This window comes from Phaseolus vulgaris, chromosome 7 (genome assembly GCF_051622355.1).
Source record: "Phaseolus vulgaris cultivar YP4 chromosome 7, ASM5162235v1, whole genome shotgun sequence".
NCBI classification, from domain to species: domain Eukaryota; kingdom Viridiplantae; phylum Streptophyta; class Magnoliopsida; order Fabales; family Fabaceae; genus Phaseolus; species Phaseolus vulgaris.
In genome coordinates, this window is record NC_143504.1 from 27,089,245 (window position 1) to 27,111,105 (window position 21,861).

A 21,861-nucleotide genomic window follows, 5' to 3' on the forward strand; every position below is an offset into this window, starting at 1 on the left:
ATATATGAAAACACAATTTTAAAACATGAAATTGTTTTTCAAAGATATTCATAAGTGTTTCAATCAATTAATAGACTAAGATTGTAAAAGAAATATTAAACATATCTGATCCGATCGGTCATCGGTAGTCGATGACGTCAGCAGCAGAGAACCATGTGGACCACTCGCAGGGTGACACGTGGACCAGGTGGCAGAGAGGTCAGGGAGACGATCGCCAAGAGCGGTGATCGGTGGTCAGTAACCAAGCGACCACCGACAGATCAGGCGGCAGAGAGGTCGGGGGACAGATCATCCAGAATGGTGATCGGTGGTTAGTAGCCAAGTGGCCACCAACGGACCAGTTCTCAGACTCGCGCCTGGAGGCAGAGCGTGAGAAGCGAATAAACACTGACTGATCAGTCATCGGGTGTATTGTCATCGGGGTCTCGTGTTACACGCAGTTAAACTGGGACTGAGGTTCCCAGCGAGAGCGTTACGCATGGATTTCGCATGAGCACACCTCAGGGAATCATGCACGAGAGTGGCTTGAGGGAACTAGTAAACCAGTCAGTGATTGGTGATTCCCTCAACCCATTACGTGCGTGGCATCGTGAAGGGTAAGTCGCCTACGCAGAGAGCAACGTTTGGTGAGTGTGCCTAGACCAGCCACACCCGACGTTCTCCTAAGAGTATGCGATTTACCCAGATAAGAGAAATATCCTAAGCTACTCCGCAAGGGCGTAACTTAGGCACACAAAGAGAAGCGCTAGAGCCCTTCCAGTAAATGACACGTGTGTGGTTAGATGTGAGTTGCAGGCCTCCACGTGTCACCATCTGAGAGGGGTGCGGTCCAGACAAAACTGCACTCCGTACCATTCAGGGTACAGACAGGCGCAGCCCAGCGCAGAGACACGCGGACACGCACAGACACCCACACTCTCTGATTCTGCAGGTACACTATCTCTGAAAAGCGTAACAGGTTTCTGACACATGCCAGAAAAGCATAACAGAATTCTGTTATGCCCAGAAAAAGAGACAGAGAGATAAAAGGAGGAATCAGGGAGAGAAGTGGGGGATACGAAAAACAGAGAGCAAGAGTTTTTCACACACACTACTAGTTTTCTGATTTGGTGGTTCTGTGGACTAACTTGATCGTCGGAGTGCAAACGGCCGCCAGAGGCGCCGTCTGCGTGTTTTGCAGGTCACATTTGGAGATCCAAGAGAAGGTTCTGAGGGTGATTCTACAGAAGACGCAGTCGCGTAGACAGGGCAGAGAGTGCTACGGAGCGATTCCTCCACGTTCGAGTTGCCGGCAGGATCAATATCAAAACACAATTTTAACACATGAAATTGGTTTTCAAAGATATCGTAAGTGTTTTTAATCAATTAATAGCGAAAAGAACAAGTTGCAAACATTTAGTTAAGTAATACGCTTGTTTTCGATAGTTAAGATACTTTAAAACTATTGTTATACAGAACATTCACTTTCTTATAGTTTCCTAGGTTATAAAACCTTGGATTGTAAATGAAAGAAGTATTACACATATCAAAACATAATTTTAACACATGAAATTGTTTTACAAAGATATCTATCACAAGTGTTTCAATCAGTTAATAGACCTTAGATTGTAAAAGAAGTATTAAACATATCAAAATACAATTTGAACACATGAAATATTTTTTCAAAGGTATCATAAGTGTTTGAATCAATTAATAGAGCTTAGATTGTAAAAAATATATGAAAAGACAATTTTAAAACATGAAATTGGTTTTGAATGATATTCATAAGTGTTTCAATCAATTAATAGACTAAGATTGTAAAAGAAATATTAAACATATCAAAACACAATTTTAACACATGAAATTGGTTTTCAAATATATCGTAAGTGTTTTGAATCAATTAATAGCGAAAAGAATAAGTTGCAAACATTTAGTTAAGTAATACGCTTGTTTTCAATAGTTAAGATACTTTTAAACTATTATTATACAGAACATTCACTTTCTTATAGTTTCCTAGGTTATAAAACCTTGGATTGTAAATGAAAGAAGTATTACACATATCAAAACATAATTTTAACACATGAAATTGTTTTACAAAGATATCTATCACAAGTGTTTCAATCAGTTAATAGACCTTAGATTGTAAAAGAACTATTAAACATATCAAAATACAATTTGAACACATGAAATGGTTTTTCAAAGGTATCATAAGTGTTTGAATCAATTAATAGACCTTAGATTGTAAAAAATATATGAAAACATAAGTTTAACACATGAAATTGTTTTTCAAAGATATTTATAAGTGTTTCAATCAATTAATAGACTAAGATTGTAAAAGAAATATTAAACATATGAAAAAACAATTTTAACACATGAATTTGGTTTTCAAAGAGATCGTAAGTGTTTTCAATCAATTAATAGCGAAAAGAACAAGTTGCAAACATTTAGTAAAGTAAAACGCTTGATTTCGATAATTAAGATACTTTTAAACTATTATTATACAGAACATTCACTTTCTTATAGTTTCCTAGCTTATAAAACCTTGGATTGTAAATGAAAGAAGTATTAAACATATCAAAACACAATTTTAACACATGAAATTGTTTTTCAAAGATATCTATCATAACTGTTTCAATCAATTAATAGACCTTTGATTGTAAAAGAAGTATTAAACATATCAAAATACAATTTGAACACATGAAATGGTTTTTCAAAGGTATCATAAGTGTTTGAATCAATTAATAGACCTTAGATTGTAAAAAATATATGAAAACACAATTTTAAAACATGAAATTGTTTTTCAAAGATATTCATAAGTGTTTCAATCAATTAATAGACTAAGATTGTAAAAGAAATATTAAACATATCAAAACACAATTTTAACACATGAAATTGGTTTTCAATGATATCGTAAGTGCTTTCAATCAATTAATAGCGAAAAGAACAAGTTGCAAACATTTAGTTAATTAATACGCTTGTTTTCGATAGTTAAGATACTTTTAAACTATTATTATACAGAACATTCACTTTCTTATAGTTTCCTAGGTTATAAAACCTTGGATTGTAAATGAAAGAAGTATTAAACATATCAAAACACAATTTTAACACATGAAATTGATTTTCAAAGATATCTATCATAAGTGTTTGAATCAGTTAATAGACCTTGGATTGTAAAAGAAGTATTAAACATATCAAAATACAATTTGAACACATGAAATGGTTTTTCAAAGGTATCGTAAGTGTTTGAATCAATTAATAGACCTTAGATTGTAAAAAATATATGAAAACACAATTTTAAACCATGAAATTGTTTTTCAAAGATATTCATAAGTGTTTCAATCAATTAATAGACTAAGATTGTAAAAGAAATATTAAACATATCAAAACACAATTTTAACACATGAAATTGGTTTTCAAAGATATCGTAAGTGTTTTCAATCAATTAATAACGAAAAGAACAAGTTGAAAACATTTAGTTAAGTAATACGCTTGTTTTCGATAGTTAAGATACTTTTAAACTATTATTATACAGAACATTCACTTTCTTATAGTTTCCTAGGTTATAAAACCTTGGATTGTAAATAAAAGAAGTATTAAACATATCAAAACACAATTTTAACACATGAAATTGTTTTACAAAGATATCTATCAAAAGTGTTTCAATCAGTTAATAGACCTTGGATTGTAAAAGAAGTATTAAACATATCAAAATACAAATTGAACACATGAAATGGTTTTTCAAAGGTACCATAATTGTTTGAATCAATTAATAGACCTTAGATTGTAAAAAATATATGAAAACACAATTTTAACACATGAAATTGTTTTTCAAAGATATTCATAAGTGTTTCAATCAATTAATAGACTAAGATTGTAAAAGAAATATTAAACATATCAAAACACAATTTTAACACATGAAATTGGTTTTCAAAGATATCATAAGTGTTTTCAATTAATTAATAGCGAAAAGAACAAGTTGCAAACATTTAGTTAATTAATACGCTTGTTTTCGATAGTTAAGATACTTTTAAACTATTATTATACAGAACATTCACTTTCTTATAGTTTCCTCGGTTATTAAACCTTGGATTGTAAATGAAAGAAGTATTAAACATATCAAAACACGATTTTAACATATGAAATTGTTTTTCAAAGATATCTATCATAAGTGTTTCAATCAGTTAATAGACCTTAGATTGTAAAAGAAGTATTAAACATATCAAAATACAATTTGAACATATGAAATGGTTTTTCAAAGGTATCATAAGTGTTTGAATCAATTAATAGACCTTATATTGTAAAAAATATATGAAAACACAATTTTAACACATGAAATTGTTTTTCAAAAATATCTATCATAAGTGTTTCAATCAGTTAATAGACCTTAGATTGTAAAAGAAGTATTAAACATATCAAAATACAATTTGAACATATGAAATGGTTTTTCAAAGGTATCATAAGTGTTTGAATCAATTAATAGACCTTAGATTGTAAAAAATATATGAAAACACAATTTTAACACATGAAATTGTTTTTCAAAGATATTTATAAGTTGTTCAATCAATTAATAGACTAAGATTGTAAAAGAAATATTAAACATATCAAAACACAATTTTAACACATGAAATTGGTTTTCAAAGATATCATAAGTGTTTTCAATCAATTAATAGCGAAAAGAACAAGTTGCAAACATTTAGTTAATTAATACGCTTGTTTTCGATAGTTAAGATACTTTTAAACTATTATTATACAGAACATTCACTTTCTTATAGTTTCCTAGGTTATAAAACCTTGGATTGTAAATCAAAGAAGTTTTAAACATATCAAAACACAATTTTAACACATGAAATTGTTTTTCAAATATATCTATCATAAGTGTTTCAATCAATTAATAGACCTTTGATTGTAAAAGAAGTATTAAATATGTCAAAATACAATTTGAACACATGAAATGTTTTTTCAAAGGTATCATAAGTGTTTGAATCAATTAATAGAGCTTAGATTGTAAAAAATATATGAAAACACAATTTTAAAACATGAAATTGGTTTTCAATGATATTCATAAGTGTTTCAATCAATTAATAGACTAAGATTGTAAAAGAAATATTAAACATATCATAACACAATTTTAACACATGAAATTGGTTTTCAAATATATCGTAAGTGTTTTCAATCAATTAATAGCGAAAAGAATAAGTTGCAAACATTTAGTTAAGTAATACGCTTGTTTTCAATAGTTAAGATACTTTTAAACTATTATTATACAGAAAATTCACTTTCTTATAGTTTCCTAGGTTATAAAACCTTGGATTGTAAATGAAAGAAGTATTAAACATATTGTACCGTCCCGTATCAGGGCGTTGACTAAGTCAAGGTCAAAGTCAACGACTGGAGAGTCAAAGTCAACTGAAGGTGTCGCCCAGGTGTAGAGACGCCAAGAGGAAGCGTCGCCAAGGCAGGACAAGGCGTCGCCAAGGCAAGGCGTTGCCTGGGTGGAGGCGTCGCCAAGGCAAGGCGTCGCCTGAGTAGAGGCGTCGCCCAACCAGGGCGTCGCCAGATCAAACAGTGTAAAAGCAAGGCAACCACGGTGTGGTTCCCCGATACCCATGGGTAGGAAAGACCATGGAGGGAGCGACGTCGTGGGAAAGCCTCAGAACCCGATATCTCGGGAAAGTGATAAAGAAAAGGAAAAGGTGGCTTCAAGGCCATAGTGATAGTACCAGTGAAGGGCAGCCTGACTTGTGAAGTACCCCTGCCGCCCCAGAGATGCCTTCGGGATAGATACGACCCAAGAGGAAGGTCACGCCCAGGATAACCGGGTGCAGGGTGCGAGAGGAAGGCAGATACGCTCTCAGAGTAAGTGGCTAGATACTTGGGGGCATGAGTTGGCACCCAAAAAGCCACCCCTAGCGCAGTAGCACTCCCAGGCAGGAGGACCCACACGTAGAAACGTCCCCAGATGGGCAGAAACGCCCCCAGATGGGGTCATGGCGTCGTGAGGCCCTCCACGTGTACGACAGCCATGCCAGAATGGAAACACCCTCTAGTTAGGTGCCAGGTAATTAAAGATATTCAATACAGTTTCCCTTTCGAGCATTCTGGTACTATTAGAGCTCCCAAGCGTTTCAAACGTCTTAAATGCGCTACGTTTCGTAATTAAGCGCTTTAAAGAGTGCGTTACGTTAGAGAGTAAAAGCGCTTTAAGGCGCTTTAAATGCTGGGCAGTTTAAATAGCGCTGAGAATGTCGGAAAAAGGGTTGGGACCTTTGGCAAACTTACGAGAAACTCTTTGGTTGCTTGCCCGTGCTTTAAGGTTACGTACAAGTGACTGGAGAATATTTTTGCCAAAAGGAGACAACACACACACAGATACACAGTTCTTTTACCACCTTCAGAGTGCCACACGCGGTGCTCAGATACGTGGGTGGACAGTTTTCTGGTGTTTCTTGCTGGCTGACTTGAGCGTCGGAGTGCAAACGGCCGCTAGGGCGCCTCTTTGTCCTCTTTTTTGCAGGAATTCACAGGAAATCAGTGGGAAGGAGTCCTTAGCTGACGGTTGAGGTCGCGCACGAAGACGTCCCGGTCAACCGGACGGAACACATATCAAAACACAATTTTAACATATGAAATTGTTTTACAAAGATATCTATTATAAGTGTTTCAATCAGTTAATAGACCTTAGATTGTAAAAGAAGTATTAAACATATCAAAACACAATTTCAACACATGAAATTGGTTTTCAATGATATCATGAGTGTTTTCAATCCATTAATAGCGAAAAGAACAAGTTGCAAACATTTAGTTAAGTAATACGCTTGTTTTCGATAGTTAAGATACTTTTAAACTATTATTATACAGAACATTCAATTTCTTATAGTTTCTTAGGTTATAAAACCTTGGATTGTAAATGAAAGAAGTATTAAACATATCAAAACACAATTTTAACACATGAAATTGTTTTTCATAGATATCATAAGTCTTTCAATCAGTTAATAGACCTTAGATTGTAAGAGAAGTATTAAACATATCAAAATACAATTTGAACACATGAAATGGTTTTTTAAAGGTATCAGAAGTGTTTGAATCAATTAATAGACCTTAGATTGTAAAAAATATATGATAACAAAATTTTAACACATGAAATTGTTTTTGAAAGATATTCATAAATGTTTCAATCAATTAATAGACTAAGATTGTAAAAGAAATATTAAATATATAATAACACAATTTTAACACATGAAAGTGGTTTTCAAAGATATCATAAGTGTTTTCAATCAATTAATAGCGAAAAGAACAAGTTGCAAACATTTAGTTAAGTAATACGCTTGTTTTCGATAGTTAAGATACTTTTAAACTATTATTATACAGAACATTCACTTTCTTATAGTTTCCTAGGTTCACTACAAAAAAAAGTGTATATTGTGACGGTTATTTTCGTATAAACTGGCGTTTAAAACCGCCGCAATATATGCTTGTGGCGGTTTCGCAAATCGCCATAGCAATGGCCGTCACAAAGTTTTATGTGGCGGTTTTATACTACTCGCTGCAACACCCGCCACTTTAAAAATAGTGTAAGTAGTGGCGGTTTTTATATGTAAGTACTGTCAGTTTTAACCATCGTAATTTACATTCATTGAAGAAGACTCTGACACCATAATATACATAAGTAGTGGCGGTTTTAACTGACGTAATTCTAATTCTGAATAAATAAAATTTAACCACCACTTTTTTATAATCTTTTTTATAATCTGTTTTATAGAATTATAAAATTTAACCACCACTTTTTCATAATATAATAAAGTAATGTATAAAGTTATAATCATCTATTCATTTCATTGAAAATTAAAGCACGCATAATAATGTTCAAAATTTGTATGGAATCGAAAATTAAAAAACATAAACCCAAATTTAACCACCACTATTTTATAATCTTTTATATAATCTATTTTATACAATTATAAAATTTAACCACCACTTTTTCATAATAAAATAAAATAATGTATAAAGTTATAATCACTCATTCATTTCATTGAAAATTAAAGCACACATAATAATGTTCAAAAGTTTATATATAATTGAAAATGAAAACACATAAAAAATTCATGCATCCTTAATAAAGTTTAAAATAACAACACATAATTGTTCAAAAGTACAAGGCAGTCCAGTATATCATCATGATCAATACATCATCATCAATTAAGCACTACTTCCAACATCCGGTACCTGGAATAAGTTAAAATATGTTCACAGTTAATTGACAATTTTTAAAAAATAAATGAAAACAGTATTAGAATAAAATTTTACAGTCATGGGATAGATTCATCATTCAAATACCTGAAATTGTACTTAAGCTCAAGAAGAAATGCGGCACAACAACTAGTACAAGCTTGGCACAACTTAATAACATTGTAGCATAGTAAGAATCCTAATAACTCAACAACAGAAATCTAGGACAACAATAGACCTGATTTGCTAACATAATAGCCTTACAAATTAGACATTATTTCGACATCTCCTTTCACTAAAAAAATAATGTAATTTTTATAGGATGTTGAAGCATTCTTGAAGATTCTAAACTACAGCAAAATGAATATATGTTTTAATTTATTTCAAGAATGCCAATTATATTTCAAAACTGAAAAGAAAAACTTAATATTTGCACCTCTAAAACAAATTTCTGTGAAATAAAACTGAAAACTTATATTACATCCATAAATCATTATAACTTATTTCAGTCCCTTGTATATTACAACCTCAAATAGTGCTAAAGATAGGTCCCAATTGAAAGAGAAGTGTAGAATGCACGTGGCATAAACAATAAATTAACACTCTTGAAAATGAAAATGTTTCCATTATTGAAACTTTTGAATAATACATTACTGAAATTACACCATCAACAGAGGAATTTACCAGCTTTAGAGGGCCTACGAGCTTCTGACTTTGCCCATGCAGTGAATTCTTCTTCTTGACCAACAACAGACAGTTGAAGCCGGTCTTTTAGAATTGCTAAAAGCTTCTACTCCCTTTTCTTTTGCCATGCCTATGGTTACAACAAAGAAACAGTTTCAGCTACTAAAATATGAGGAGGAGCAGTACAAAGGATTTGGGAAAACCATCATAAAGAACTAGAAAAAAAAATACCTTCATCTTTTCTTGAAATTTTTGCCTCTGAACTTCAGGATCCTATATGTCTTCATCAATCTCTATAGATGTTAAAGAAGCCAGTGCAAGTTGTCCAATATATTCTTCAAAAACTTCACTTCCGAAAATCATTCCAAATACAGCTATAGGGTCCATCATGGAATCTCCGAAAAAATATCAGTGTATTTAGCAGGTTTCTCAATCCATGAAAACATTTTGTTACATTAGATTCATCTTGAAACATCTAAAATAATTATTTTAGTGGATTCCTCATAAATAAACAAGCCTTAATTGGTTGATATAGATTAATACTCATTTTGGGAGTTACGTTATAAACTAATTTTAGGACTTTATTTTACTGTTTGGTATTATTGCAAATTAGCTAGAATTGTTTGTCTTTCCTTTTAGATAATATAGAATCGATCTAGATTTTATGGTATCACATTTTAGTCTTGAAATCGTGAGATAGAGATACTGTACTCTTAAATAATTGTCATTCTAGTGCAATACAAAACAAAGAAGTTCATTCTCTCATCCTTCAAATAAAAAGATAATAGGTCTCCACTATAATTTTGATACCTCAACATATAGTGGAAAATACTCACAGAACTAGCACACTTGATCAAATTATAGATTTTCTATAAACAACACTCGATTAATTGAGAATATTTTTTCAAAACCTTTCTTGTACATTTGAGCAAATACAACAAAATATCTTCAATGAGTTTTACTAAGTTTGGTTAGACTTGCTTTCTAACTTGCAACAAAAAGAAAAATAACCTATGAGGTTGTCAACAATGGCAAATACTATTAGTAACATAACAAACACCATGTTAGGCACCTTTCTATGCTCAATCATGCGGGAATGATATATCAGAGGACACAAAAGGTAGGTCTGTGAATATTGGAGAGTGAAATTCTGATAAACTGAGTACATGAGAGAAGGAGGGGAGGTAAAAGGGGCACAAAAAGATTTATGTGGTTTTCAACAGTGAGGAAGCAAGCCCCTTTAAGTGCCTATTGTATCTCTATCTTTTCACTTGTTTCTTTTACTTCATTTTACAGTAACTCTAAATCATTGTCTAGACTTGAATCACATTAATATTTAAAGAGATTCAGCAACATGCACGTAGAGTATATTCAGTTACATATGTTCGATTCCGATTTAAATTTGACAACAGCTGGATATAGTAACAAGAAAAGGAAAATTCAATGAATACAGACAATTATACCAGAAACTTCTTTTTGATAAAAACCTTCACAAGTTATCTTTGAATTGCAAAAACAACACTTCACTATTTGATGGAGCATTAATTAATTGCAAGCAATTATTAGCTAATTACTGGTGAGTAATGGAAGATAATATAAACTTACTGCGGTAATCCCTCCTTTCCATTTTTATTATATGCTTCACGCTTCCCGGGGTCACTTAAAACCTGGTAAGCCTCACCAAGTTTCTGGTAAATATACAAAGATACCAGACTTAGAAAAGTATATTGAGAAAATAAACCAAACTGAATAGAGGGAGAGATTCAAAATGTATAAATACTTCTATATTTTATACTGTAAAACGTCTAACAGTAAGAACTAAGAAGGATGGCATAACTTTGTTAATAATGGTCTCTATTAAATATATCTTCGTTTTGAGAATCCGACAAAACAGAAAACAGAGCTTCTTATTGCTTACCTGAAAATTTTCTACAGCCTTAGGATCCCCAGGATTTTTATCAGGGTGAATAATTCTTGCCTGAAAAGGGAAGAGAGAGAGATTAACATTTATTAAATTGAAAAAAAAGGAGGAATTGTCAAGTTTAAGATTTAGTTAGAAAACAATATAAAAAGGTAAAACACAAGCATGAATGAAGTTTTCTAAAAATTTAATGTAAAAGTAACTAGAAGAGAGCCATCATTTCTTCTACTCTCTCCCAAAATTCACCCTATATTTTTTGTGTCACCAATTAAGAGTTTTCTGGAGAGCACATTTGAAATTAACAGCTACCAAGGCAGAACCAGATCAATAAACAACTTCAACCTTTGGGCTTATTCAACTCCAACTTTCAGACACAATTCAAAATAGAAAATGCCAAATTAACCAAGGCAGTCTAGTTATATGAAGTTGTTGTATAACACTAGTCTTAGAATGGATAAAAAATTAAAATTAAACCATCAATTCAGTCCATGAAGCATCACCCTCTCTGCTAAATTGTCCTTAAACTAATGAAAGCATACATGTAGCCACTAAAGTATTACAAATCATGCTACATAGTCCCTCATGTGTTGAAAAAATCTTCAAACCAGTTCCTCAATTTCTGTAAAATATATCAAATATTGATGGATATTCAATACTCTATGGAGACAACTTATATAATTTCATTAGTTTAAGGACCATTTAGATGAGGGGTGATACTTCAAATACAAATTGATGGTTTATTCAAAATTAAACAACAAAAAAACCAAAACCATGTTTATATAACCACCTAGTCGATTCCATAACACAAACACATAGTATAATCAAATTCAACATTCCATCAGATTAGGTAACAGTACAAGAACATTTCGAATATATGTTTTTGGTTGTACAAATCAGAAAAAGTGAAGGACATTCATTTCATTATTTATTACCTTGACATAATAAGCCTTCTTAATATGTTAGACTTAAGGATAAAAGGATAAAGTTGAGTGACCTGCAACAAGTTAGAAATACAAGCAACAAATAAATATACGTCCAAAGAAATAAACAAGACCATCGAACATCACTAGTTATCTGCTGTTCCGTCCGGTTGACCGGGGCGTCTTCGTGCGCGACCTCAACCGTCAGCTAGGGACTCCTTCCCACGGGTTACCTGTGGATTCCTGCAAAAAGAGGACAAAGGGGCGCCCTAGCGGCCGTTTGCACTCCGACGCTCAAGTCAACCAACAAGAAACACCAAAACTAGGCACCTCCGTATCTGAGCACCACGTATGGCACTCTGAAGGTGGTAAAAAGGAAACTGTGTCCAGTGTATATTTTCTCCCCCTGGCAAAGATCTTTCCCCAGTCCCTTGTCAGTAACCTCAAGGCTCGAGCAAGCAACTAGAGAGTTTCTGGGAAATTTGCCAAAGGTTCGAACCCCTTTCCCAACATTTTAGGCGCTATTTAAACTACCCTAGCATTTAAAGCGCCTTAAAGCGCCTTTAATCATAAAACGTAGCGCATTTAATTAAAGCGTTTAATTAGAAAATGTAGCGCATTTAAGACGTTAAAAACGCTTGGGAGCCTTTATAGTACCTTAAACGCTCGAAACGGAAACTGTATTAAATGACTTTAATTACCTGGTACCTGGCTAAATGGCGTTTCTATTCTGACCTGGCTGTTGTACACGTGGAGGGCCTCACAACGCCATGACCCCATCTGGGGGCGTTTCTTCGTGTGAGTCCTCCTGCTTGGGAGTGCTACTGCGCAAGGGGTGACTTTTTGGGTGCCAACTCATGCCCCCAATCATCTAGTCACTCACTTTGAGAGCGTATCTGCCTTCCTCTCGTACCCTGCGCCTGGCTACCCTGGGCGTGACCCTCCTCTTGAGTCGTATCTGTCCCAAAGGCGTCTCTGGGGCGACAGGGGTACTTCACGACTCAGGCTGCCCTACACTGGTGCTACCACTATGGCCTTGAAGCCACCTTTCTCTTCTCTTTATCACTACCCCGGATTTATCGGGACCTGAGGCCTTCCCACGGCGTCGCTCCCTCCATGGTCTTTCCTACCCATGGGTATCGGGGAACCACACTGTGATTGCCTTGCCTTAGTGATATTGTTTGATCTGGCGACGCCCTGGTTGGGCGACACCTTCACCTAGGCGACGCCTTGCCTTGGCGACGCCTCTTCTTGACGACGCTGGCACTTAGCATCTCTTCACCTAGGCAACGCCTTGTGTTGACTTTGACCCCTGGTGTTGACTTTGACCTTATCTTAGTCAACGCCCGAGTACGGGACGGTACATCTGCTTAATAATAGAAATATGGACAGGTGGGTAAAATGGATTTTCACCTTTAATCAACCATGTGTCCCACTTCTATTTGTTCAATTTTTTCTCTTCGTATGAGAAATTCTCAAGAGTATTGACGTGATGCAACAACCTCCACAATTGTATCAATGGACATTCTGTCAAACATGTTACAATCATAATTTTAATCTAAGATTTCATTTAATCTTTAAGCTATTGTGGAAAATGGGCTCAAACCTAGGGTTGTCGAAGAGGAGCTTCAGCAGGATAATTCTGGCGGTTACTAAAATGTTATATTAAGTAGAAATTTGTGGCGGTTATTAATAACCGCCACATTAAAACTGTCACTTTATACATAATTTTTTGTAGTGATTATAAAACCTTGGATTGTAAATGAAAGAAGTATTAAACATATCAAAACAAAATTTTAACACATGAAATTGTTTTTCAAAGATATCATAAGCGTTTCAATCAGTTAATAGACCTTAGATTGTAAAAGAAGTATTAAACATATCAAAATACAATTTGAACACATGAAATGGTTTTTCAAAGGTATCATAAGTGTTTGAATCAATTAATAGACCTTAGATTGTCAAAAATATATGAAAACACAATTTTAACACATGAAATTGTTTTTCAAAGATATTCATAAGTGTTTCAATCAATTAATAGACTAAGATTGTAAAAGAAATATTAAACATATCAAAACACAATTTTAACACATGAAATTGGTTTTCAAAGATATCATAAGTGTTTTCAATCAATTAATAACGAAAAGAACAAGTTGCAAACATTTAGTTAAGTAATACGCTTGTTTTCGTTAGTTAAGATACTTTTAAACTATTATTATACAGAACATTCACTTTCTTATAGTTTCCTAGGTTATAAAACCATGGATTGTAAATGAAACAAGTATTAAACATATCAAAACACAATTTTAACACATGAAATTGTTTTTCAAAGATATCTATCATAAGTGTTTCAATCAGTTAATAGACCTTAGATTGTAAAAGAAGTATTAAACATATCAAAATACAATTTGAACACATGAAATGGTTTTTCAAAGGTATCATAAGTGTTTGAATCAATTAATAGACCTTAGATTGTAAAAAATATATGAAAACACAATTTTAACAAATGAAATTGTTTTTCAAAGATATTCATAAGTGTTTCAATCAATTAATAGACTAAGATTGTAAAAGAAATATTAAACATATCAAAACACAATTTTAACACATGAAATTGGTTTTCAAAGATATCATAAGTGTTTTCAATGAATTAATAGCGAAAAGAACAAGTTGCAAAGATTTAGTTCAGTAATACGCTTATTTTCGATAGTTAAGATACTTTTAAACTATTATTATACAGAACATTCACTTTCTTAGAGTTCCCTAGATTATAAAACCTTGGATTGTAAATGAAAGAAGTATTAAACATATAAAAACACAATTTTAACACATGAAATTGTTTTTCAAAGATATCTATCATAAGTCTTTCAATCAGTTAATAGACCTTAGATTCTAAAAGAAGTATTAAACATATCAAAATACAATTTGAACACATGAAATGGTTTTTCAAAGGTATCATAAGTGTTTGAATCAATTAATAGACCTTAGATTGTAAAAATATATATCAAAACACAATTTTAACACATGAAATTGTTTTTCAAAGATATATATCATAAGTGTTAGAATCAGTTAATAGACCTTAGATTGTAAAAGAAGTATTAAACATATCAAAATACAATTTGAACACATGAATTGGTTTTTCAAAGGTATCATAAGTGTTTGAATCAATTAATAGATCTTAGATTGTAAAAAATATTTGAAAACACAATTTTAACACATGAAATTGTTTTTCGAAGATATTCATAAGTGTTTCAATCAAATAATAGACTAAGATTGTAAAAGAAATATTAAACATATCAAAACACAATTTTAACACATGAAATTGGTTTTCAAAGATATCATGAGTGTTTTCAATCAATTAATAGCGAAAAGAACAAGTCGCAAACATTTAGTTAAGTAATATGCTTGTTTTCGATAGTTAAGATACTTTTAAACTATTATTATGCAGAACATTCACTTTCTTATAGTTTCCTAGGTTATAAAACCTTGGATTGTAAATGAAACAAGTATTAAACATATCAAAACACATATTTAACGTTGCCAATCACAACAAACTGTTCAATTGTGCCGATAGAATGAGGGAAAGGGAAAGGGAGAGGGAGAGGGAGAGGGAAAGGGAGCAAGAGCGTTGGCGAAGGAATAGGGAAAGGTTTCATCGAAGTAATTTTGTAGGGCCTAAGGCAAATCTCCTGACAAAGAAGTCCTGGGTAGAGCACTCATCCACATTCTTCTTCTCAAACTTCCCAGACAGTCATGGGGAGTACGACATGTTCAGAGTTTTTCGTCAATGGGCCAGAGTGAAAGAGGTTTTTATCTCAAAACGTCTAAACAGGTGGGGTAGGAGGTTTGGCTTCGTGAGATTCTTTCCGGTTCCAAATGAAGATAGCCTGGAGAAAAAGCTAGATGGGATTTTCATCGGAAGCTTTAAACTACATGTTAACCTTCCAAGGTATGGTAGAGTTGAGAAGGAGCATAAGTATGTGAAGACTAGTTACGCTAGTAAGGAGTACAACAATACGAGCAGATCAAGGGTTAAAAGGGAACAGCTTGTCAGGGGGTTACGGCGTGACAACTCTAATAGAGCACTCTATCGGGGTGATAACCTAAAGCCTACACGCTCTTATGCTGAAGTTGTCCGCAATCCAGCACAGGGGAGTTGGAAAGGGCCAGTTTTTGAAACAACATCCAATATCCCGCCTTGGTTGATTACCAGTGCAGTCGGAAGGATGTCCCCAGATGTCTCTTTCGAAAATCTGAGGGAAGAGTTCGTCAAAGGTGGTATGAGCCGAGTCAAATTGAGATTTATGGGAGATAATTTGGTTCTCTTAACACCGAACAACAGTGAGAGGTTGGAAGAAATTATCTATCTAAACAAGGACTGGTTCGACTCCCTGTTTGTCTCTGTGGAACCATGGTCTGAGTCATATGTTGCAAGTCATAAAATAGTCTGGGTAAGGTGCTATGGTATTCCTCTATCATTATGGAACAAAGATTGTTTTTCGAAAGTAGTAAGTGAAGTAGCGTCCTTGGTAGAAGTCGACGAATCTACTCTGTTGTGGGAGAATCTAGAGTACGCTAGGTTGCAAGTGCGACTGCTAAAATCTGGTAAAGCAGAAATGATGAAGAGCCTCAGGATAAATGGGAAAATGTATAATGTGACCATTGCTGAAGAGGTTGTTATTCAAGAGAGAGGGGAATGTTGGTGCTCCCAGGATCACTTAACCTCGTCTGATAGTGTCTCTTCCACGGATACCCTGGTGGAGGAAACGCTTTTTTCTGGGCGGTCCATACAGGGAGACGACGTATCCAATCATGGTGGTGTTAGGCCGAAGGCGGTGGCCGTGGCGGAAGAACGGGACCATCTCCAAGTGGAAACAAAGCGGAAGCTCTTGGAGGAAAAGGCTCATAGTGATAAGGGGTGTCAGACCAAAAGTGACTTTCCTTTCACAAATGAGGTAAAGCGTGTACAAGGCATTTCAGAAGGAGGTGCAGCCTTATCTGCGGCAAACCAAGTCAAAGCTGCATGTAAGGTAATCCAACAATCCTTGGATAACCTTTTAGGTGGGGTCCAGTTGTGTAATTCCTGTTCAGTTGGGCCTAAGCAAGGGGTACCCCAAGGGGAAAACAGAAGTGTGCATAGTAAAAAGGCAAGTGTGGAGGGCCCAAACATGGTTAGTAATGGGGTAACAGCCACACAACCTTGTGAATCGGACAAGGTCGTTGCCAGGTCATATCCTCCTCCTTTCAATTTGTGTGCGCTGGAGTCTGGTCATGGCATACACCGAGGAGCGACGTCACCGGTGGTTTCTGTCTCGGGTGTGCATCCATGTCATGCGGTCCATGAATGTAGCGAGGGAGAGGGCTCCTCCTCGGGTAGCTCAGACCCACAATCAAGCGGTAAATCCAGGCAGAGTAAGGGGGTGAATATAGAAGGATCTTTTGGGGGTTCAAAGGAATCTGATCGAATGGATATGGCTAGTAAATCTTCTCCGGTTCTGCGTAGACTGCGGGACAGTGGTCAGTCAGTTGCCCAACCGAAATGGAGAACAAAGGGCGATGTAGGTTCCTCTCATCAAGGTGCAAACTCCTCTTCCAGGTTAAGTCATTGTTCTTTTGCTGAATCGTCCACTGACATTAACTTATGTAACAATCGGATTAAGAATGAAGTGAAGGTTGCAGAATCTGTTAGAATTTGGGACTTTGGGCAAACTCTAGGAATGCAATGCTCAGGGAATGTAAGGAGTGTTGTAGGGGAACTGGATTGTATGGAGGCAAGGGATAATGAGACTAAAAAGGGGTCTCGGGTGGGAGGGCCAGTGGACTTAGTATGATTATAGTCAACCTCAACATCAGAGGTTTGGGAGGGGGGGTCAAAGCAAGGTATCTGAATCACATTGTATCTAAGGAGGGTGCTGAATTTCTTTGCTTGCAGGAAACAAAATCTTCTTCTTTTACAGAGGCCAGATGTTTCTTGTTATGGGGGAATTGCAACATTGGCTGGGTGTTTAATGCAGGAGTTAATGGGGCAGGGAGCTTAGTAACAATGTGGCACAAAGAAGTTTTCTCGTATGGTAGCCATATTATAGGTACTGGCTTTATCGCTATTGTCGGGTTTCACGTTAAAGCAAAGTGCCAGTGTGTAGTAGTAAATGTCTATGCAGGTGGCAATCTTAAAGATAAGGTAGAACAGTGGGAAGCTTTGACGTTACTCAAGCAATCCCATGTTAATGTAGCTTGGGTCATGTGTGGTGACTTTAATGCCGTCCGAAGGGAGGAAGAAAGGAAAGGGATTAGAGGATGTTCTAGCCAAAAGAAGGAGATGGAAGGTTTCAACAGTTTCATTGATAACAATGCCTTAGTGGACATTCCCTGTGTAGGTAAGAAGTACACTTGGTATAAGGCTAATGGCACAGCAAAAAGCAGACTAGATAGGTTTCTTGTCTCTGAAGAGTGGCTCCAGATTTGGCCAGCATCCAAGCAATATTCACAACCTAGAACAGTATCGGACCACTGTGCCTTAGTCTTGAAACCTTGTAGTAGAGACTGGGGCCCAAAACCATTTAGATCCCTTGACGTTTGGCTTAAGGAACCTGGGTTAGGGATATGGTGAAGGAAAAATGGGAATCCTTTGAGGTGCAAGGTAATAGTATGTCTATCCTCAAAGACAAGCTTAAATTATTGAAGGCAGAGCTTAAAGTGTGGAACAGGGATGTTTTTGGCTGTGTGGAAACAAACAAACGTCGTATCATATCTGAAATTGAGGAGTTGGATGGTAAAGACGATGTTGAGGGTCTAGAGGAAGCTGGGAGGTTGAGAAGGATGGAGTTACTTAGTCAACTAGGATTGGTTGACAAAAAGCTTGACTCTATATATAGGCAAAAAGCAAGAGCGAACTGGACCAAGCATGGTGACATGAACTCAAAGTTTTTCCATAGTACCATCAGATGGAGAAGACTTAAGAATGAGGTCAAAGGAGTGGAAGTGGATTCACAATGGTGCGAGGATCCGCAGATCGTGCGTAGGGAATCAAAGATGTTGTTTGAAAAGAGGTTCACGGCCACACAGGAAGTGGGTGTTAATCTGGGGTCAGTGGTGTTCAAATCTTTGCCTGTAGAGGTGAGTACAAATATGATTACTAGCTTCTCTGAGGAAGAAGTAAAGGAGGCTGTTTGGCAGTGTGGAGGATCTAAAAGCCCAGGCCCGGATGGCTTCAATTTTAATTTCATTCAGCACTGTTGGGATGTGGTTAAATCAGACATTATGGCTGCTATACATTTTTTCCATGCTACTGGGTCTTTTCCAAAAGGGTGTAATGCGTCATTCATTGCTCTTGTACCCAAGGTAAGGGACCCTTCTTCGTTAGACCAGTTCAGACCCATCTCTCTTGTCGGAGTTATCTACAAGATTGTTACTAAAATCCTCTCAAGCCGTATGAAGAAAATAATGCCAATGATCATTGACGAGTGTCAGTCAGCTTTTCTAAGTGATAGAGGGCTCTTGGACAGTGTCGTTATGGCTAACGAAGTACTTGAGGACATCAAGAGAAAGAAGAAGAGTGGGGTTTGCCTAAAGGTGGATTTTGAGAAGGCGTACGATTCCATAAGATGGAGCTTCCTGCTAGATATGCTGCGGAGGATGGGTTTCCATGATAGATGGCTTGCATGGGTCAAAGGGTGTCTGACTTCTTCTTCTGTATCTGTACTAGTTAATGGAAGTCCCTCGGAGGAGTTCAAACCATCTAGGGGTTTGAGGCAGGGTGATCCTCTGGCCCCCTTTCTGTTTCTAGTGGTAGCTGAAGGTTTAACAGGGTTGGTGAGACAAGCACTGAGTATGGATCTGCTTAGGGGAGTTAAGGTGGGAAGGAACAGTTTTGAATGTTGTTTGCTACAGTTCGCAGATGACACTCTTTTCATGTGTGAGGATTCCTTTGATAATATTTTCGCCATCAAAGCCATTCTCCGATGCTACGAATTGGCCTCAGGTTTAAAAGTCAATTTCCACAAGTCAAAGCTGGCTAGGATTGGAGTGGATAGTTTTGTCCTGAACACTTACGCTAAGTCTCTGAATTGTAATACTATGAGGATCCCCTTTCTTTATTTGGGAGTTGAAATAGGAGGTAACCCAAGGAAGAAATCTTTTTGGGAACCAGTAGTAAGGAAATTGGAAACCAGACTTAGCTCATGGAAAGGTCGACTTTTATCTATGGCGGGTCGTATCTGTCTTCTAAAATCTGTTTTTACCGCCATTCCTCTGTTCTATCTATCCGTTTTCAGAGCCCCTGTAGCAGTGTGTAATAAAATCAGTAGCATACAAAGGAAATTCCTCTGGGATTGGGGTAGACAGAACAAGTCGATTTCCTGGGTTAGTTGGGACAATATTTGTAAGCCCTTAGAGGAAGGAGGCCTAGGTGTGAAGGAGATAAGGAACTTTAACTCTGCCCTTTTGTCAAAGTGGATATGGCGACTTATGCATGGCGAGAGTGGTAAATGGAAAATAATCCTTAACTCTAAATACGGACCCGATTTAGATGTAAACCAGACTAGTCTAAAGTACCAATTGTGGTGGTGGAGGGACTTGGCCAAGATAGGGGGTGATGGGGTGGAAGAAGGATGGTTTAAAAAGGCTACTATGTGGAAGTTAGGCAATGGGGCTTCTGTGAGATTCTGGGAGGATGCGTGGTTATGCTCTACTAGTTTGAAAACTCTGTATCCCAGACTCTACTCCCTGTCCTGTGACCAAGGCAAGTCAGTGAGGGAGTTCGGGAGTTGGGAAGAGGACAGGTGGCGGTGGGAAGTGTCATGGAGAAGAGATAGGTTTGAGTGGGAATCCAGTATGGAATCAGATTTTCTCTCTATGCTGAATAGGGGGACTGTGTGTGAGGAAGAAGAGGATCATCTCATCTGGAGTGGGGATCCGAATGGTGTCTTTTCGGTTAAGTCAGCTTACTCAATCTTGACTAACCATCAACACACAGGTATAAAGGAAGGGATATTCTGCAATCTCTGGCAAGCAAAAGCCACGCCGAAAGTGCTTGTCACTGCTTGGAGAATTCTTTTGGATAAAATTCCAACTAGAGTCAATTTGAACAGGAGGGGGGTGCTGGTAGATTCAACTCTATGTGCGCTTTGTAATACGGCAGAAGAGTCTTCTCAACATCTCTTCTTGGACTGCTTTATTGCCCAAGGTGTCTGGTCAAGGTGTTTCCGGTGGATAGGCATTTTGGGGGCCCAAAACACAGGTATTCAGAACCACATGGAGAATTTCAACCTTAATCACCTCACTAATAAACAGAACCAGGTTTGGTTGGGTGTTTGGGCGGCAATTGTTACTTGTATTTGGAATCAGCGGAATCTGGTGGTGTTTAAGGAAGGGACACCCGATGCTGATGAAATTCTTCAAAGTGCTCAATTACAATCCTGGTTGTGGTTGAAACATAAGGCAGCTGGCTTCTCATATGCCTTCTCGGATTGGATTTTGTATCCGTATCAATGCCTCCTTGCTGTAGTGTGAGTGGGTCGTATGGTTGCCTTTATATATCTACCAGTCTCTTGTAGGGGATGGGTTTGTGAAGTTTTGTTTCGTTGAAGACCAGTGTGGAATGTTGATGGTAGGAGGTGGCGGGTTACCTCAGGCTGCCTTGTTGTGCTATGGTTTATTCATTTTAATAGTAAAGCGGTTTGTGAACTGTCTATATCAACAAAACAGCTGGCTCCTCTGTAGGCAAACTAGTACACACATAGGAGGATGAGTGTGGCGCCCTCGGGTTGGGGTCTTTGTCTCTAAACAACTCATAAACCAGGGAGTTGAGGTGTAGGATTTTCTACATGTTTCTGGTGCTGCTTGTGGCGCCCGAAGGTACTCCAAAGATGTCCTGTAGATGAATTGTGAGGTGAAGCGATATCATCTGCTGCAAGGGTTTTATAACACTGTTGCCTGCTGCTGTTTAAAAGTGTGAGGTGTATTATTTCTGCCAGTTCGGTGGAGGGGACTGGATAGTGAGGACAGCAGAGTCCTAAGTCTATAAGGCTTAGGATGTTGGAGCACGGTTAATAGTTTGCCTCAGGTGTTGAGGGACATATTCTGTTTCTTCTGCTGGGGATGGCCTGTGATACAGCTTATACTGATCCAACAAGG

At 36.4% G+C, this 21,861-nt stretch overlaps 1 protein-coding gene and 1 long non-coding RNA gene across 2 annotated transcripts; one reads left to right on the forward strand and one right to left on the reverse strand.

The window, feature by feature from the left end:
* Nucleotides 1–10,509: 10,509 nt before the first annotated feature.
* LOC150025851 (uncharacterized) lies at nucleotides 10,510–13,223 on the reverse strand. Its single transcript, XR_016523605.1, has 4 exons — nucleotides 13,144–13,223; nucleotides 11,743–11,804; nucleotides 10,808–10,867; nucleotides 10,510–10,577 (listed from the first exon to the last, which is right to left on the reverse strand). It is a non-coding gene; the product is annotated as an uncharacterized LOC150025851 (long non-coding RNA).
* A 2,119-nt stretch (nucleotides 13,224–15,342) lies between these two features.
* Nucleotides 15,343–21,515, forward strand: LOC150025852 (uncharacterized). Its single transcript, XM_090305304.1, has 2 exons — nucleotides 15,343–16,757; nucleotides 21,448–21,515. Exons 1-2 carry the CDS (start codon nucleotides 15,495–15,497, stop codon nucleotides 21,454–21,456), a joined length of 1,272 nt encoding a protein of 423 aa, XP_090161430.1. The 5' UTR covers nucleotides 15,343–15,494; the 3' UTR covers nucleotides 21,457–21,515.
* Nucleotides 21,516–21,861: the final 346 nt, after the last annotated feature.

What these genes read in the sequence shown, in the direction of transcription:
- LOC150025852 (XM_090305304.1), top strand. Translation starts at nt 15,495, where the DNA reads ATGTTCAGAGTTTTTCGTCAATGGGCCAGAGTGAAAGAGGTTTTTATC.